The 17,477-nt window shown below is 40.9% G+C and overlaps 1 protein-coding gene across 2 annotated transcripts; it reads left to right on the top strand.

The window, feature by feature from the left end:
* Positions 1–1,389: 1,389 nt before the first annotated feature.
* gopc (golgi-associated PDZ and coiled-coil motif containing) lies at positions 1,390–17,156 on the top strand. Of its 2 annotated transcripts, XM_084082435.1 has the most exons (9): positions 1,390–2,063; positions 5,510–5,677; positions 6,868–6,891; positions 7,774–7,949; positions 8,803–8,968; positions 10,027–10,122; positions 10,883–11,047; positions 11,787–11,961; positions 13,098–17,156. In XM_084082435.1, exons 1-9 carry the CDS (start codon positions 1,773–1,775, stop codon positions 13,214–13,216), a joined length of 1,380 nt encoding a protein of 459 aa, XP_083938561.1. In that variant the 5' UTR covers positions 1,390–1,772; the 3' UTR covers positions 13,217–17,156. The 2 variants fall into 2 exon arrangements, with proteins under 2 accessions (XP_083938561.1, XP_083938562.1); XM_084082436.1 differs by lacking the exon at positions 6,868–6,891.
* Positions 17,157–17,477: the final 321 nt, after the last annotated feature.

Genomic DNA, 17,477 nt, shown 5'->3' with positions numbered 1-17,477 from the left:
GGATGTGGATTAAACAGGATACTTAGAAGCAGGACTAAAGCAACCCCTAACATGACTACCCAATATTGTGCAGCCTTGTAGACAAACTGCAACCCCCAATGAATCGAAAAATGTCTTACGTCCTCTTGCTCTGTATCTTCAAGACGGAAGAGGTTCTCTGCTTTTGGGAGGCAGGAGTATAAATAGAAGGCTCAGAATGACCCAGGGTGAGAGTAGAGGTCTCCTTGCTTCATTTGGAACAATGGCTGAGATGTTTGCCTTGGGGTTAGAAAAACAACATTTGACATGGACAGAGAATTAGCTGGCACCACAAGCTGGCTCCACGGACCGACCCTGTTTGTGGATGTGAGAAACTCCCTGATACACAATTTACAACCCAGCATTCTGTGAAACCAATGCAATTTCCTTTCAGCACTGTTTGAATTCTAAAAGTGCTGCATGTCTGACTTGAAATTCTTTGAGAAGGCCAGCCTGTGTGTGTTGACTGACATGGCAGACTAACTTAAGACCTCAATGAAGTCCATTGATTATTATAGTAGTCAATCCTAATTTACTGATCTCATTAACATTAGAGGCACTACGGTCGTCTATTCACAAGAGGTCCAATACTTGGCAAATAATATGCAAGAACATAAAACCTTGATTAAGAATATATGTTAAAACATGGAATCATAGGAGCTTTTTTTTAACACCTAAGAAAAGTAGTAAAAATAATTAGATTTCAACAAAAAGCTAAAGAGGGAATTAAAAGACTGTGGTCTGTGTCCTCCCATGAGACAAAAGAATGGCTGACCATGGTGAGTGACAGGATAAGAACTGGAGTGACACTGACAGGAAACCTTCAGACAAAAAAAGAAAAGAAAAGTGCACTGCTTGGAGCCCTGCCAGGCCAGGTTGCCTACCCAGGGCTGTGTCGCAGCCTTTAATAGCACCACTATCATGCTAATTTGAAAAATTTGGGGTGGCAGATCTTCCTGGAAATGTGCGTGCAAGGTTTTCGCAGCAATCAGGCGCCGTGTTCATAATTTGTGGCATTTTGTGCGAAACCGGCCATTCCCACAAACATTGGAAGCAAATCTTAGCCAATCAGAATGGAATATGAACCATCAGACTGATACATCTTGATCACATTACTCCAGCGATAATGTCACATTATCTCTAGTTCGCTGGTTTGCATGAGGTTTGGACAAAATATGTAGTAGTAACAAAAAACATGCGTTGCAAAAATCTGCCTCATGATGGCGCTATAACAGTTTGATTTGAAAGATTTTGGGTGGAGGTACTTCATTGGCCAACTGCGACTGGGAGTGTTCGTGCAAAGTGACAGACAGATTCAGATTCACACAGGGGAGAAATCCTTTGGTCGTCCCAGCCTGGCGGAGATGCAAACAAAAACAGGCTGTGCTCCAATCTCAGCACTGATCCATTGGCTCCTACGTTCGATTGCTTTTTCTCTGGTTGTGTGGCAGGCATTTGTAGTCGATGGATGCATCACATCCGTTGATCCGTATCAGATTTCGGATTTCCTGGTGTGATATTATTAGTGCTTGTGTACAGTACACTACAGTAAAGGGAACCAAGATACACACATATCCTAGCAGACCCTCTTAAACTGCTCCTAGGATCTGACAATCAGAGTTTGTTGTCGCACTGGATTCGATCACGGCTCTGGTCGTTTTCCATTCTGTGCGTAGAAGAGAAAACATTTCAGGTTAGTTAGCCAGGGAAGCTATAGGCTAAAACTCACTCCACTCCCCATATAGCTGGAAGAAATGTCTGCCTCGGCCGGTTGCGGCTCCCCATCGGCGGCGGCGGCCCAGACCACGACGTCCCTGGTCGGCCCCAGTCCCGGCACTGGGATGTCCATGTTCCGCTGGCTGGAGGTGCTGGAGAAGGAGTTCGACAAGGCGTTCGTGGACGTGGACCTGCTGCTCGGCGAGATCGACCCGGACCAGGCCGACATCACGTACGAGGGGCGGCAGAAGATGACCAGCCTGAGCTCCTGTTTCGCCCAGCTCTGTCACAAAGCACAGACCATCTTTCAGCTCAACCATAAACTAGAGGTAAGATCTACTACTGTTTGGCGTTGTAAAATACTTTGTGTCAGTGGTGGAAGGAATAAGTACATGTACTGTACTTAAAGTATACATTTGAGGAATGTTTACTGGACTGGATTATTTTCAATCTTCGATCAGTTCTTATACTGCACTACATCTCAGAGACAAATATTGTACTTTTTACTCCCTTGCAATTATTTTAAAACTCACAACAATAGGACATTCTGCATGATTTGCAGTTTTACTTTTGGTACCTTAAGTACATTTTGATGCCAATAATTGTACTTTTACTCAAGTCAATTTTGAATACCGGACTTTTACTTGTAACAGAGTATTTCTGCATTGTAGTATTGATACTTTTACTTTACTTGAATTTAACTCTGAGAGTGTACAAATATAACAATTGCTTATATTTGTACACTTGGTTATATTGATTGATGATTTTCCCGTGTGGGTTCTTGTTTTTGCTTTTATATGAATACATATTGGACTGAATCTTATGACAGCTTGAGTGATGGTTTTTCAATAACCCACCCTTGCTTTCCCTGCCAAATGCCAACTAATGACAAGTCTAGGTTGATGTCATTGATTTGGAAGTATTTCTGTGCAGCGAGAAAGTTAAGTTTAGATGGTTTAATTAACAGACACATCAAGTAAACACACACACACACACACACACACACACACACACACACACACACACACACACACACACACACACACACAATGGAACACGAAATATTTATCTATGTCCACATAAACAGAAGTACAAGAATGCCTTGTACCAAGGACATAAACACTGAGTGTCTGTCAGTGCAGTCAGACAATAGGAAAACAGCCAGTTACAAAGTGCCTATAAGCAGAACATTGTCACATACAATCATTTTGGTATACTTGTCAAACACAGCAGACATCGATCATGGATTAAAAAAACAACGCCTCCTCCAAATTTAGCGGCTTCCTGAGCAGTACCGTGCTAACTGTTTGTCCCTCCTTTAGGAGAGGCAGGCCATTTGAAGACCCCTCACAACCAACTTGTGCCCAAGGCTACCAAAGATTAAAAAAAACAAACGTTTACATCTGTAGCCTAACTGTGAGATGGTCAGCTCTAGCTGATGATATTTTAGCACTTTGGTTAGGAAGGCTTCCTCTAAGCTGTACTCAAAAGTACAGCCAAATGAACACCCCTATGGTTTTCATTAACAACAATAATATCAGGGGTGTTAGCTGAAATGTTACAGGGTCATCATTACACAGGGTTAAACATGCTCGGCTTCACAGTAGACCGGAAAATGGAAGAGATATCTTTTGATATCAAATTCACTATTCTGTCAGGCCTACTTATGTAGAATCCCCTGTCCACACACACACACACACACACACACACACACACACACACACACACACACACACACACACACACACACACACACACACACACACACACACACACACACACACACACAAACAAAGTGTTTCCCCTCGTCAAAATATATAATTGATCAGATCCGTCCGGCTTATTCTTTGCTCAAGCGTCCTTACTGCCCACAAAGTATAGTTTAAAAATGATTGACTCTGTAAAGAAAGAGGAAAAAGAGCACAATAGACTATAGTGTCTCTAAAGACATCTTCTTAGTATTTCTTGTGAATCAATATTGCATTCTGTCCCCCATCACAAAACAGAAGAGCACAGTGGAGGAAAACATTGGCAGCTAATGCAGTAATTATGTCGACTGGCCTTGATTTAACCTCCAAAACATTGAACATCTAATGCAAGTGCTCTCATTACTAAAGCTGACTTTGCACAGAGTACCTCTGAGTTCCATTTGTGTGGTCTCTCTAACTCTTAACTAGTCATTAGCTTCTGTTTGAACAAATGTTTTAATAGAGACTTGCTCCTTATTTGTTTAATGTGTGCATCCCGGCTGGATGCCAGGTTTTGGCAATCATTAAACCTGTCTGGTTTGATGATTGTGCATTAGGCCTGCTGTATTTACAAATTGGTCTGTGAAGAAGTTATAAAAGAAATCTGTAAAAAAAAATATATATATGTTTTTTTCCTTACATTTGATGGACTTATTAAATATTATTGTAATACATTTAACAAAGGTATTTTATTTATGTATTTACATTTAAAAACATTTTCCCATAGACCACCTGCAGGCCTAATTATGCCATGGACCACTAGTAGTCCGTGGACTATTGGTTGAGAAACAGTGGGATGCATAGACATGGGATGCATATGTAACGCCCAGGATTTTAATCCGGGTCTCCCGTGTGGAAAGCCAACATCTTAACCGCTGACTGAAGGGAGTTCCTATAGTCCAGGGGAGATATTAGACTTTTAGGTCATCAGGCTGAGGTTGTGAGCCACTCTGCTACACATAGCAAATGTTACCAAAGCACTAATCTTAGTCCACATCCCCACCCAACACAACAGTGGTCCCCAGGTGGATTCTTAGTCAGGGTGGTGGTCCCTGGTTCACAATCGGTTGAAAACCCCTGCTCTACAGTTTAGAATATACCACCTACTGTATATGTGTACTACACAGTTTTGGTCTATTGATATTTACATTTTATACTGATATTTGGTACAATTGTGTACAATTTAATGTCTCGCTTTTGTTTTTATGGGACTTTAATCAAGCTGTCCACGATCAAATTCTTCTTAAGGCTTCGATGCCTGGCTGAAGGTTCTAAAGTTCCGACCATCATCTTCATTTTAATGAAAAGTGCCATGTACTGTAGTGGCCGGTGCCTCAGGAGGTAGAGCGGCCACTTCGGACTTGGAAGGTTCCCTGTTCGATTCCCGGCTCCTGCTGGCTGCTTGTCAAAATGTCCTTGAGCAAGACACACCCCTAAATGACACTGATGAGCAGGTTGATGCCTCGCATGTTTAGCTCTGCCGTCGGTGTGTATACAGTATGTGTGTGTGAATGGGTGAATCTAATGCACATTGTGAAGTGCTTTGGTTAAACGTGCTCTGGGTATCAGGTAGCCTACCTGAGGACTTGGTGTCAAATGTTTGTTTTGTATAATATCACTGTTATGCTTATCTGACCATCACTATTCAGCAAATGTAAAAAGAGAATCTCTGACTATTCTTGAGAGGCTGAGAGCAGAGAACGTCCTAGAGGCATTACCAGCACATGTTAACAATGTGTTTCCTGACATAGGATCATTTAGTCAACAAACCAAGCCTGTTTTTCAGGCTACACTACGTATTGTGATGGGCTGCATGCATGTCTGAATTGAAGTCTCATGCTTAGCTGTAGTAATCAATGAAATCATTTTAGCATGAAATGAAGTGTTTAAAGGCATATATTTTAACAGTTGCATGAAAACCTGGAATCAGTCAGGGTGCAGTTGCAGTACAAACATGTAAACAGAGTAACAAGAACAACAACATAACACCACAGTAAATGCTCTCGCTCATCACCTGTCCACCCCAGGCCCAGTTGGTGGACCTCCGGTCGGAGCTGACGGATGTGCAGGCGGAGAGGTCCGTGGTGGAGAGGGAGGTCCACGACCAACTCCTTCAGCTTCACTCGCTTCAGCTGCAGCTCCATGCCAAGCACGGCCAGACGGATGAGGACTCCGAATCCATCAAAGACAGACTGGTACGTCAACGTGAATGCTAAGGACAACCTATAAGCCATACTTTTTCAGCTTGAGACCCAAAAGATAAATGTGGTGTCTCCCCAGGACCCAAACGTACAAAAATACACACCTTAATTATCCACGTAAGCCCTTTCTAATATTTAAAATAGACGATACACACACTCAAAACGCGACACGAGGTGTTGTGAGCTTGTAAATCTGCTATTTTCACTATTTCTTAACCTTTTTTTAATTTATTTTTTATTAATAGATTTATTTTGATTAATATAATGTAGGCATGCACCGATTTTACAGTCTGATACCGATAACCGATGTCAACATTGCTGTTATGGTCGATAACCGATATTTACCAATGTCGAATATCTGTATAAAAGTTCAACATTTGTCCTTTCTGAAAAAGGATATAAACACTGAATTTGAAAAAGCAATGTCTCTTAATTCCAAAACTAGGGATGCACCATATTGGAAATTTGGCCCATATCCCAACACAACAGCTTGAGTGTAGTATTTTTATAAAAAAAATGTTCCAACACAAAAGGCTTTTTCAGCTTCACATTCAAACAATTATCATAAAAAAAAATCATTAGAAACATTTTAGGAAACGCGAAAAATAGACTTTTACTCGAGACCTGTACAAATGTGTCTCAACCCATTTTTTATTTTGAAACACTGCTATAAGCTATCAAACCATCAGACGGTGCTTTGAGAAAGTATAGAATGATGGAAAAAGACACAATGACAAGCCTTCCCTGTTTCTAAGTCTCTGCATGAGCGTCTTGCTTCTGATTCAACTATTTATTATTTATTATTTCCCCATATCTAGTATTTCTGTATTATCACCTCACCAACTCAGGGCTGCAACTATCGATTATTTTGTTAGCGATTATTCTGTCGATTACTTTTTCGATGAATTGAATAATGGAGAAGTAAATTCTTTGAATACATCCACAAATTGACATGAAAATTCTCTAAAAAACGAAATCGATCGTCTTTTATACTTTGTCCTACAAAGGTGTCAAGCAAAAATAGCCGATCGAATCACAACATGCTGTGTGTGAGCTGGATACAAAGGATACAAAATCTATTATTTTTCATATCAATTAAATCGATTAGTTCCATTAACTGTTGCACCCCTACTGAGGTTTGAATTCTTCTAATGTTCGACTCCTTTCTCCTCTCTCCCTCAAAGCCTGTACCAACAGTGGAGGACATGGTGAGTTTGCGCGTTTGTGTCCCATCGCTTAATGTTTGTTTGTTTCAAACATGTCATTGTGTGACTATGTGTCCCATTGGTGTGTGTGTGTGTGTGTTTGCGGCCGTATTTACGTATTGTGTCTTTTGAGGATTGCCCAAAGTACCAGCAAATATATACTTTTCTAGCCTCACCCATTTAGTTAGAGACTTCCCTTTTCATTTGCCGTCTGTAGCATCTACCTCCTACATTTTTTTTCTCCCTTACATCCCCTCTTTCTGATCCTTAGCTGTGACCCTGTCACAATGTCTCATGGGCATTGGGCAACATTTGAGTCCTGACCCATGGATTGAGAAACATTGTAGCCAGGCTGCTGCGCCAGTGGACCGTAGCGCTAATGAAAACAGACAAGCTCTCATCGTATCTCCAACACGATTTGCTGCTCTTTGTTCCTCTCTCTCTGCCTGTCGTTGTCTCTCTCTTATTATCATATCATTCTTGCTCTTGCTGTCTCTCTCACTCACTTTAAGTGACATTTATACTTGATGATGTTGTACGAGGTCGTGGTCGTTTGACAAAAATGTGATTAGCCTTTAGTATTTCTCAATTCTCTCACACGCACACACTCTGGTTGAGAACCACACTTGGGGTTTTAACCACTTTAAATCTGGTGTCCCTATTTGGGGACGGCAGGCGAATTTCTTTTCTCCGAAAAACCGACTAAAAACATCGCAGTGTGATGCATTGTTAGCTTTTAGATCGAAAACCTTTTGCTATTTTCGTGCGACACATAGTACAACGAAGTATAAAATTGGACTTAAGTGGTTAAGCCGTCGCTGTAGCATTCCGAAATAATACAGGAAAGCTAAAGTTAACTCAGTCGTGTGTGTGTGTGCTTGTTAGGAACGGGAGCTGGAGGCCAGTAAGAAGGAGAAGGTTCGGGAAGTGAAACTGGAGGCGGAGGTGCGGCTCAACAAGAAGGAGAACGAGGCCCTCCGCAGGCACATCGCAGTACTGCAGGCCGAGGTGTACGGGGCCAGACTGGCTGCTAAATACCTGGATAAGGAGCTGGCTGGCAGGTAGCAGAGATTCACACACAATTCAAAATTACAATTACTCCCTGAAGAAGAATAGTGTTTGAGATAACTCATAATGGATAGTCAAAGTAACACGGTAACAAATCAAAACTAACTTGCAAGACCATCAAAGACCAACGTTAACCATATGAACCCTAGTGTCCCTATTCTGGGCGGATAGCCTATCCACAAGCTCGTAGCTCGGCTATTTTCAGCAAAGACGTTTGGTGTAGAAGGTCAACTAGGTATATACTGTATGTTTAGTAGTTTAAAAAAACGTTGTGTTATTTAATACACACACTTCATGGTCAAGGGAGACTTTGGATCCCTACTCCCTTAGCAGAGAACACCCTTCTTTACTGTATTTGAAGTATGGACAGAATGTTCAGATATAGGAAAGTCGTCCTGTTATTGGACACATCAAATGCAGCTTGTAAGTTAAAGCTCTATTATGTAAATCTTTTCTGTGAATTAAATGTTATTTTGTCCAATCTGTATGGTAGTCTAGTATGTTAATACAATATACAATTGTGGTGGATGTATTTGCTCTCCCTGCTCTTCCATTGAGCCATTTAGATCCTTTGTACAATTTAGGCATTTAGCAGACGCTTATCCAATTTGCATAGTCAACAAATTACACAGTAAATGAAATGGTCAAGTAAATAGATTGAAATAGATATATTTCTAAGTGCTACAAGTACAAGGTAACTAGGATACCAGGTAAACATCAAACTTAGCCTCTGTCTAAGCAATATGCTATCTAAATATCATACATAGCATGTATGAACAAGTAACCAACATACCACATACCACAACTAACATCTAGTGCCTGATTGACTGCTGGCTATTCTTTCAGGGTACAGCAAATCCAGCTGTTGGGACGTGACATGAAAGGGCCTGCCCATGATAAACTGTGGAACCAACTGGAGGCCGAGATCCACCTCCACCGGCACAAGACGGTCATCCGAGCCTGCAGGGGCCGCAACGATCCGAAGAAACCTCTACCCTCTCCTTTAGGACATGTGAGTGTCAGAAAGACTGAAGAATTAGCAGTCGAGAACAGTGGTTCTTAACCCATTCAATCCGGGAAAGCATCTACTAATGTCTTCTAAATCAGTGGTGCTCAAACTTTTTCATGTCAAGGACCCCCAAAATTATATGTATTTGGCCGCGAACCCCCATCTCAAAATATTTAGTTCCAGGTAACCCCCAGAAGCAAAGATTTGAGTTACCAATGTTCCCTTTAAAAATATATATTCAAAGATTTGCACACATTTTCAAAATCTTTCTAAAAATTGCAGAACTACAAGCTCGTAGTGCAGCACTCAGTGCTACACTATGAGCTTGTATATCTGCTATTTTTTAATAGCCAAAGTATAGAATAATGGTTATAGCTAAAATCTAACATGACACAGATGCGTTCCTGGATTGAATTAGTTAAACCTTTTAATTATACTGATCACCAGTTGGATATGATTTAGGACCAAATTTAGTGTACAAATCTGTACTCAGAGTTATACACTCTTTTGGACCACCAACTATCAATCATTTTGCCTGGGACCCCCTGAAACCTCCTTAACTCATTCACTAGAACGACTAAAACGACTTTTGTCCCATAAGCCATGCCTGCCTAGAACGACTAAAACACATTTTTATTTTTACATTTTCTTTTTTTGATTTGACCCAAAGACCAAGGAGATATGATTTTTCGAAGATCTCTAGACTCCCATCCACTTCCTTGTTAACTTAAAACTTAAAAATTCTGTATCTCGGCTCCTGAGTACTTTTTTTTCAATGAAAAATCTTGGCAGTGGGCAAACGTGGCCAGACATTTTTCAGGCAGTGAATGAGCTAAGGACCCCTGGGGGTCCCCGGACCCCACTTCGAGAACCACTGCTCCAGATGTCAGCAGCTTCAATACAATTGGTTCTTTACTGTGAATAATCAGATTACTGATATTAAGTTCCATTGAAATTAGTGCATGTACACAAAGTAATTACCATAAGTTAATCAAGATACATGACCACTGATATAATGACATAGATGTAAATATATGAATATATATCTTGGCTGATTTCAGGAGCCAGACTGCCTGAAGAAAACCCAGGGTGTGGGCCCCATCAGGAAGGTGGTGCTGGGCAAAGAAGATCATGAGGGCTTGGGCATCTCCATAACGGTATAAAGTCTACCTGCCTTCAGTCACAACCACAGCACTATTACTTTGAGGGCATTTACTACTGCTTTGACTTGAGAACATGACTTTGACTTTTTGAGACATCTGTTTAGTCACACCTTTGAGTCATCTTCTTTGAGCTGTATCAAATACTATTTGGAAACTACTAGATATTCCTTGTCATTTGGATACCAATTGTGGGCAGGGGTTTACCATCATGTTTATCAGATAGGTTATTGTAGAATACTTTATTGGTCACAACAATGTCATTAATTAGGAAAACGACAACGTGGACTATGCACAAAATGCCATAGCTTGTTTCAATTGTGGTTTCCATTGTGGTCCACCTAATATGTATTATGTGTATTAATATACATAATATATACAATCTACACTACGTTGGCTGACAGATTCTGTATAATTTTTGTGAAAACATGTTGGGGAAACAACATATACTGTATGTGTCTCTTATTGTGGGATTGTGTGTGTGACACACAATTTCTCGAGCCTGGTCGGTGATCTATCAATCATTATGTGTCCAATAAAAGAAGCAGTTATACCTTCCACATACACATTTCCTTATAGTGTTTTAGAACACACTGTAATGGGCTGGTCCTAACTCAAAAGTATGTCAGGAGAACATTTGACGGGGTTGCAAAGAACAACGTTTGTGCACTAGGTTCTTGGTCTTAAAAAAAAACAAACCTTTGGGTCCTGGTGTGAAGTTAAGCACCACCACTATCTGTGTATTGTCTCCACCCAGGGTGGAAAGGAACACGGCGTGCCCATCCTGATTTCAGAGATCCACCCTGGCCAGCCTGCTGAGCGCTGTGGCGGGCTCCATGTGGGAGACGCCATCCTGGCAGTCAACAGCATCAACCTCCGAGACGCCAAGCACAAGGAGGCTGTCACCATACTCTCACAGCAGGTACGATATGGAGACATTTGAGATTTTAGAAATGTTATGATGGGTTGTAATTCTATACGGGCAAATCATCAAGTTGGTACTAAACGACACTAGGATGAATACTAGGGCTCTAACGGTACATGCATTCATATTGAAGCGCTTGGTACAAGGTGCTTGGTTCGGCTCGTGGAGTGTTTCTGGTTAAAACCAAAATATTCCAAAAAATCCCAACGATGTCACTGAGCTAACAAGCTGATGAAATGAGCTAACCTGGCGCTATGGTGGGATGAAATTAAGGCGCACCGTGGACCAGCAATTCTCATTTAGTGACAATCTCAGCCACTCCTATAAATAGATAACATTAGCTACTGAGGCTTTCCCAAGTTCAATAAGGCAAAATCAAGGATATTTCTCGTATTATTTCTGTATCGAAAATTAACCAACAGTGAATTTTATAAACCATTACACCTCTAATGAATACAGAAAGTGATCAGACTAAAGTGGTGAATGGAGCAGTTAACAAAGGCATGTTGTTTACTTGGAGTGCAAATCAGTTTGTTTGTACAAGGAAACATACACAACAAAATCCTGAGTGTTAATACCCGTAAGTTTTCACTCTCAAAGTTAAATAAACACTCAGGCTTTTGCAGTAGACCTACCACAGACCTTTCACTAAATATACAGTATCGCACTGTGGTGCAGAAACGGCACTCACTTGTTGATTGGGTGTGTGCATGCATGTGGATGTCTCCCTCTCCAGAGAGGGGAGATCGAGTTTGAGGTGGTGTATGTGGCCCCGGAGGTGGACAGCGATGACGAGAACGTGGAGTACGAGGACGAGAGTGGCCATCGCTACCGCCTCTATCTGGATGAGCTGGAGGACAGCAGCGCAGCGGCACGCAGCAACAACGGACACGCGGATGCAGCCTCGCAGGGTACCGCCACATAACACATTATTTTTATGCTTTCAGCACGCACATTCATCTAGAGCTACTTAACCGTGCACGCATTGAATAACCTTCACTATCTGGTACGGACTCCGAGTGCTAAGGTTTATAACAGTACTGACCCTTATGTAGTCATTACTACACCAGAGTGTAACACTGTGTGTACTAATGACACTGTATTGTCATTACTACACAGTGTGTTAACCTTTTTTTCCCTTAACATTCGTCACCAGGGGTGTAGTTCTCGCTTCATGCGCCAGATGTACCACCAGTCTTTTGAGCAAGAATACGTGATGCTCGTGCCCACGTTACTGCGTTCCCATATTAGTCACACTGCTACATATGATGGCATATACCGCTGTAGTAGTAACGTAGCATGTAGACTAGTTGTTGGAAGGCTACTTGGGAAAACAATAGCCAGTAGTTAAAGGCACTTCACACCCCATCAGATGCACAACCAAACCCCCATCTCTGCTCTCCATTCAGTAGAATGCATTGGTCTAGCCAGGGCAATAAAGTGAAAGACCAAACTCGTTTCATAGCCATAGCCAGGATAGCCTAATCTATTATCCTACCTTTCTTTCTTAGGTTCTATAAATCAGGGCATTCCATGGAAAAATAACTAGGCTATGCACCCAAAAATATATCAAACATCAAACAAAAAATATATATTTCACAATACTGATCGGAGCGTGTCTGTGCCAACGCGTGTGCATGTGACTTCATAAAATATGGCATCCCCCCAGTTAAAAAATCACCATTACACTGTTCGTCACTCAGCATGTGAAAGAGGAAAAACAAAGATGCATGTTCTTTGTGAGTCTCAGTATGGATCATTGAATCATTAGAAACTGCTCACCCCTTGACAGATTATTTTTTAATTGAGCCATGCAAGTGCAAAACTATGAGGGTATGTGTGTGTGTATATTATGTATGTCACTGCAAATCTGTCCAACAGAGGCTGCTAAAAAGGCCTTAAACTAATTTGGGCTGGAACACAGCCATGTGGCTCAACTATGCATACCTCTAGGTTGCCTTACTTAAAATGAATTTGGGCATTATGTAGGAGTTATCTTGAAAATAATCTGTCTCTCTTTCCGTCACTTGTCTGTCCACCACTATAGCCTTGGAGAAGATGTCCGTGAGCGAAGGGCCGGAGAACGGTGACACGGGGATCTCCAGCGAGACGCCCTCAGAGGAGACCCCCTCCAAGGCTGCAGAGTCCACAGACAGCTCATCCTAGAGGCTTGGAGGTTGAACTCCAGGCCCTGGGGTTTTGGAATGTGGGAAGGCGGGCGGAGAGACGAGGCTACAGGACGGTTGGTGGAAAATCCTTCTCCATACCTGGATATCAAAGCTTGGTCTACAAGGAAAGTGGAAAGAGGCACTCTGTTTAAAATAATTTCCCCTCCTCCGGGAGGATTTGGGTCATCGACCGTTGTTTTTTTGGGAGAGGGTGCCAGGGTTTGATGGGGGATGTGTTTGGGGCCTGAATTAGTCATAACGAAAGAGCGACCAGTTTGAGTGAAAGCGGCGCTGTTAAACAGAGAAAGAAGCTAGCGTTGAGCTGTGAGCTCAAAACAACTGAACTGCGTTGTGTGATCTGTTTTTATTTTTGTTTTTGTTGTCATTGTTTCATACATCTGAGATTATTCTTGCAAGGGGTGACCTGAATCCACGGGCTAGCTGAATTAGTTTGTAAAGGGCAGGAGGAAGGAGTTGCCATTGAAATGGGAAACATGCAGTTTTATTATGGAGGAAGAAAGCAGAATTGCTGTGGATCACGAGGCTTTCAGAGTTGACTTGGAGTCTAAGTTTTCTGTTTTCAGACTAGTTTATTGCTTTGTATAGTTACTGACAGCTTCCTCCCATACACTAAAGACTACACTTTCCTTACATGCCTAAGGATGACTATCATACTCGATGGGGGTAATATGTACTGATGTCTATGCCAATAATAATGTATTAATATCAGAACCGATCAACTCGGTCTGAGCGAGTACAGAAGTGGGTTTACCCCCATGTTCTGTTTAAAGAGCTGTTTGTTATTGCTGAGCCTTTTTCTTTCTTTCTTTCTTTCTCTTTCCTAAGTTCTTCCACATTTATCAGAGCTCATGAATAGTCAGCTATCCATACTGACCACTCTAGTGTTCATGTCAGCACATAAAAGCTGAGAAAACTTGTGGAGGCAGGAAATTCTTTTTTCCAGGCCTGACAAAAAACATATATTAAGTACATGTCTACAGGACATATAGTACGATATACCGTAGTTTTAATACACTGTAAGCACGTTCATTATAAGAACAGTTAAGTCATTCACAAGTAATTATACAGTACACCATCTTTATCAAATTTTATAAATGCGTGTTTATAATTCAAGAATCGTTGAGTTAATGATATGCTACATCTCATGTTTTAGAAAGCCGTCCTCATAATACGTCTGTGATTCATGTGGTTTTATTAATGTGTGATTGTAATGCATTATAAATACACCACAATCATGAAATTCTAATTATGGAGAGAATGTTCTATGAATGTGTACTCCTTAGAAAATGTTTTAAAAGCAGTCAAGTTTGTTAAGTCTAGCTTTGGTCTCTAGCACAGTCGGCTTAGAAATAGAGGGACAATCTTGTTCTACAACACCCTTCCATTCAGACCCAAGACATTTAGCTCGTACACAAAGACATAAGAATGAGTGACCAGGTAGTGGTGTAGTCCAATGCTCAAGGATTGAATATGGGACATGTCTCTTTTTTCAATTGAGAATGCATCTTTCAACAAAGTAAAACTTAGCCTTTAGAGACCAACCAGAGTCTCCTTCATGCTTTGTTGGTAAAGGTTGTAAAGGCAGTGTATATATCAATTTCTGGGGTTCTGGGTCCTTTTAAAGTATTTTTTTTGCTTTTGAAGGACAGGAGAGTACAGTGAAGAGACACTGCAGACAGCATTAAAGGAGAGGGTGACATGACCCAGGACATTGTGGTTTGGAATTTGTGCCTGTGTAGTATACACACATACATGGGTCACCCATGTGGATCACGCCACCTTTAGTGTTAAATGCAGTATACTGTGTAGAGTAGACTATGGTTCTGAATTCATAGATATACTGGGGTGATGGGAGAATTGCTCAAATTCTTTCTGATATTTAAAGGGGTGTCGTCGTCGTCGTCGTCCCCCCCACAAACATAAATATAAATCGACAAACACAGCGTTGCATTGACTCATTTGTCTTTAGACTAAAGGAGATTTATGGTAGTTTGAATTTGTCCTCTCAGTCATGTATTCAGGAGGACAACTTATTCTAAGGAGTGTTTGTGTCAATGATGTATACTGATAAAAACATATGTTTATGTACGTTTGGCTTTTTTGGGAAATTAAATCAAGCAACCAAATATGCCAAATATCTAATGAACCCTCACAGATAGTTAATTAGATCAATTATCTCTCAGAGAATCAGTGATACTGAACGGAATGGGTCAACATTCCGTTCAGGTGAATTATGAGTGAAATGCCCCGTTAATGCAGAGCATCACATGGTAACGTTACTGATATCTGTATGGACCGTTGTTTGATATGTGTTTATATTTTTGTCAGTCTTACATGCTGTATGAAACCAAGATTTGTCGATTGTGCCATAGAATCAATAGTATTATTTATATTGCTTACTGACACAGCTTTGACCCCATTCTGTGTCCAAACACGACGGCCCCTACACAATTGTGTTATATGATATGATTAAATAGTGATGGTCACAGTGAATCTCTGTCTTCTACACACCCATAAGATGATTAAGAAATGTCAATGTACAATTTTACAAACGCTTGTTGTCTTGTCTCACACTGTATTAAGAAATGCTCAGTTTTCCAGAAATTAAACCAGTGCAATATCTGTATTTATTTATTTTACCCCTTTCTCAAACAACATATCTTTGATTTGTTTTTGTATCTATAGTTTCTCTAGATTTGGTCTTTGCTTGTCCCTCTCTCTACTGCTGATGTAATGTTTCCTAGTTGGCAGCCTGTGCACTTTGCTTGCCTCGCTTTGGCTCCCTCACCTCTCCATACCCAAAGATAGTGAAAACTGTTGTTCCCCACTAAATGGGTTGAGACCGGGAAAACATTTTCTTCTGTGACTGCTTGATGGCCCTTTGACACATTCAGACAAGTGAAATGTGAATACTGACAGTTCTTCCTCGCAGGTTGTCCAAAAGCATTTAGACCGTCACTGTTAACATCGGCTTGTATTGGAAGAGGGAGAGATTATGTTCTCAGTGCTGAGTTTCTCTTGGGATACTCAGCCTGGATTGTTGCCTGTTTAAAACCAAATCATATGCATAAATGCAAACAGGAAAGAATCTGAAAAAAGAAAAAAACGCTTGTTTTAATTTTGTATCTTAATTTATAGGCAGTTCGAAACGCGTGAGAATTCTCATCTCAACCAAGTCAAATCTTTGTTTTCTCAGGGCCTCATAAGAACAGAGGTGAACTTAAGCAATAAAGTGCTCGTGCCCCCCCTTTATTTGCAGTGCGCACACACCTGTATGCACTAAAGAAAAGAATAGACACAAAACTGCACATCAGTGCGCTTGTGGCTGCGAGTCACATGTAGGAAGGCCCTAGTGTGACTTAAAACTGAATGTGGGATAGTGTGTCATCAGGCTGAAGCTCGCTCACATAGCCTCTTTACTCATCCATACATGTGGCAGGATGTTCAAACTGTATGACAATCTGTACATTTAAAAGTGTGTGGCCTCACAACGCTATCCCTTAAGCCTTTGTTCCTTTTTTTTTTTCAGGGTGATGTTTTTAACGAAGACATGCGTAGTTGAGTTTACATATTGAGGTGATAGCTTAAGCTTTAAGCCTGTTGTCCAACCACCACTGGCACTGCATGTCATGCATATCCTCGAGAATAACTTCCACCAACACGCGGGAACAATGGCTCGATAGTTTGTACACCAGATTGTTTACCTTCCCATGCCTTGTTCATGTTCTTCTGTTTGTCTTTGTTGTTTTTTCCCCCCTATTTTTGTTACTATATAACTTTTCGCGGTTTGTTTTTTTGTCACGTGTTTCGGAACTCTTGAACGATTTGGTATAAATGTGTTATATATCTCTGTAGTTACTGTATAGCCTACAAGTTATAGGAATGATTCAATCTTTGAATAAAGTTCAGTTTATTTGCCCAATATTTTTTATTTGTTTCAGACCTTTCTTTAACCCGGGGGGTAAATGTACATTGTATTTAACTATATCTTTCTTAAAGGTCAGCGATAGATGGGCAAGGCAAATGTTGCATACATTTCATAAAAAAAGGCAATCCACAGTGCTTTACATTAGGCATAAAGGGTTATTTAATAGGAAGTTTACACTTAACGTGTATGTTTTAAAAGGATTAAACGTTTAATGACTGAAGCGAATAAAGCAGATGAATAAAACAAAAATGAACAGTGCCCTTTTAAATAGGCTTCATATGTGTGTAATAATACACACACATGAAGCCTA

The sequence above is a fragment of the Gymnoscopelus microlampas genome (assembly GCF_963454915.1).
Source record: "Gymnoscopelus microlampas genome assembly, chromosome: 16".
NCBI lineage: Eukaryota > Metazoa > Chordata > Actinopteri > Myctophiformes > Myctophidae > Gymnoscopelus > Gymnoscopelus microlampas.
This window is presented reverse-complemented; position numbering and strand designations above follow the sequence as displayed.

Coding starts and splice junctions, on each gene's coding strand:
- gopc (XM_084082435.1), top strand. CDS start 1,773: ATGTCTGCCTCGGCCGGTTGCGGCTCCCCATCGGCGGCGGCGGCCCAG. Junction 7,950..8,802: donor GATAAGGAGCTGGCTGGCAG/GTAGCAGAGATT, acceptor CTATTCTTTCAG/GGTACAGCAAATCCAGCTGT. Junction 8,969..10,026: donor TACCCTCTCCTTTAGGACAT/GTGAGTGTCAGA, acceptor GGCTGATTTCAG/GAGCCAGACTGCCTGAAGAA.